Source organism: Pygoscelis adeliae, unplaced genomic scaffold, assembly GCF_000699105.1.
Source record: "Pygoscelis adeliae isolate BGI_AS28 unplaced genomic scaffold, ASM69910v1 Scaffold223, whole genome shotgun sequence".
Classification (NCBI taxonomy): Eukaryota; Metazoa; Chordata; class Aves; order Sphenisciformes; family Spheniscidae; genus Pygoscelis; species Pygoscelis adeliae.
The window spans coordinates 2,727,736-2,729,007 of record NW_008824543.1 but is presented as its reverse complement, the minus strand read 5'-3'; the positions used below and the strand labels follow the sequence as shown (position 1 = coordinate 2,729,007).

At 36.0% G+C, this 1,272-nt stretch overlaps 1 protein-coding gene across 1 annotated transcript in view; it reads left to right on the top strand.

Moving 5' to 3' along the window:
- Positions 1-1,272, top strand: part of MCF2L2 (MCF.2 cell line derived transforming sequence-like 2) — a 164,847-nt gene that overhangs the window by 146,588 nt on the left and 16,987 nt on the right. The window contains exon 26 of the mRNA XM_009321723.1: positions 20-129. Within this exon, the coding sequence (XP_009319998.1) occupies positions 20-129 (110 nt within the window). The remainder of the gene's footprint in view (positions 1-19; positions 130-1,272) is intronic.

Below are 1,272 nucleotides of genomic sequence, written 5' to 3'. Positions count from 1 at the left end.
GTATTTCTTTTGTCCAAAGGTATAGCAGGAAGTCGTCAAGTATATATGAAAACAAATCTGAGACATCAAACGTGGAAGCATCTAACAACAAAAACAGGAATTCCAGTCCCAGCTCCAGACAAAAGAGAGGTAGGAGTTCTGACACAGGGCTTTTTGCTTCCAAAGGGTAGTATTTTTATTTTTGCACACTAATTTCTAGAGTTTGATGAGGATACTTTAAATGTATGTTGTTTAAACTCAACATCAAAAAAAGAGTGCTACAAAGCTGAGTGACTGTACAGTGATACTTCTTGAACACCAAAAAGTGTTACCGGTTTAGGATTTTTTAAGTCTGAGTTTTGATGCATTACAGTGCTCTTTATACAACTTGTGTTTTTTAAAAATAGAATTGGGGGGGGGGGGGATAGTATGTGTATTTTAACCTTCTATATCCTGGCTAAATTGGTTTCTAGCCATATTTAATTTTTAGGTTGTCAATGGACTTTGCTAACAAAATTCCTTGCTTTATGTTGAAGAGATTTTTTTTGCCTCCTCTGTGTATAGGTTCCCCTCTAGTGTATAGTAAATAAACGCACATGCGATCACTGAAAGTCCCTCCATTATTTGAGGCCATAAATACAATAGATGTCTTCTGTACAATGTAGGTTAAAATGAACACTAAAAAGAAACTGGATGTCATCAGGCAGTAGCAGGAACAGAAAACCTTTCAACATCAGTTTCTCTTTTAGGTAGTATTTTGAAATGTTAAAGCAATGACTTTTCTAATAATATAAAAAAGAAAATTGCGAGGTCTTAAAAGAAGAGATGAATGTAAAAATCAGGCTTAAAGTAACAGTAGTCCCCTTTATAAATAGAGATGGTAAAAAAACGTTGAATATTTTTTTCTTTGAAAAATAGGCTATTCACCAAAAAATTTTTCATTGCAGTAAGTTTTCATTCTGGGGAGAAAGTTATAGATTCTTCATGAAAAAATCAAATTTTATTAATTAAAAACCTGTGTCAGTAAAAATTTCTTTTTAAAAAATACGATTTTTTAAAAAATAAGAAAAAAGTTGATAAGCAGACTTTCATTTGAAATTCATAGACCCTATTTAAAAAAAAAATTTCCAGGAAAATTGTTGGTGTTTTATAACTGGTCCAACTTACACAAGAGTGTGGGGACGGGGATCGCCACCCCACATGCCGATTTTCATTCTGCCGCCCCCTCCCCCGCGCCCAGCTCCTCAGGGCGCTCCCCGCGGCTCCCGCTGGCGCGGCCGAGGGCCTCCTCCC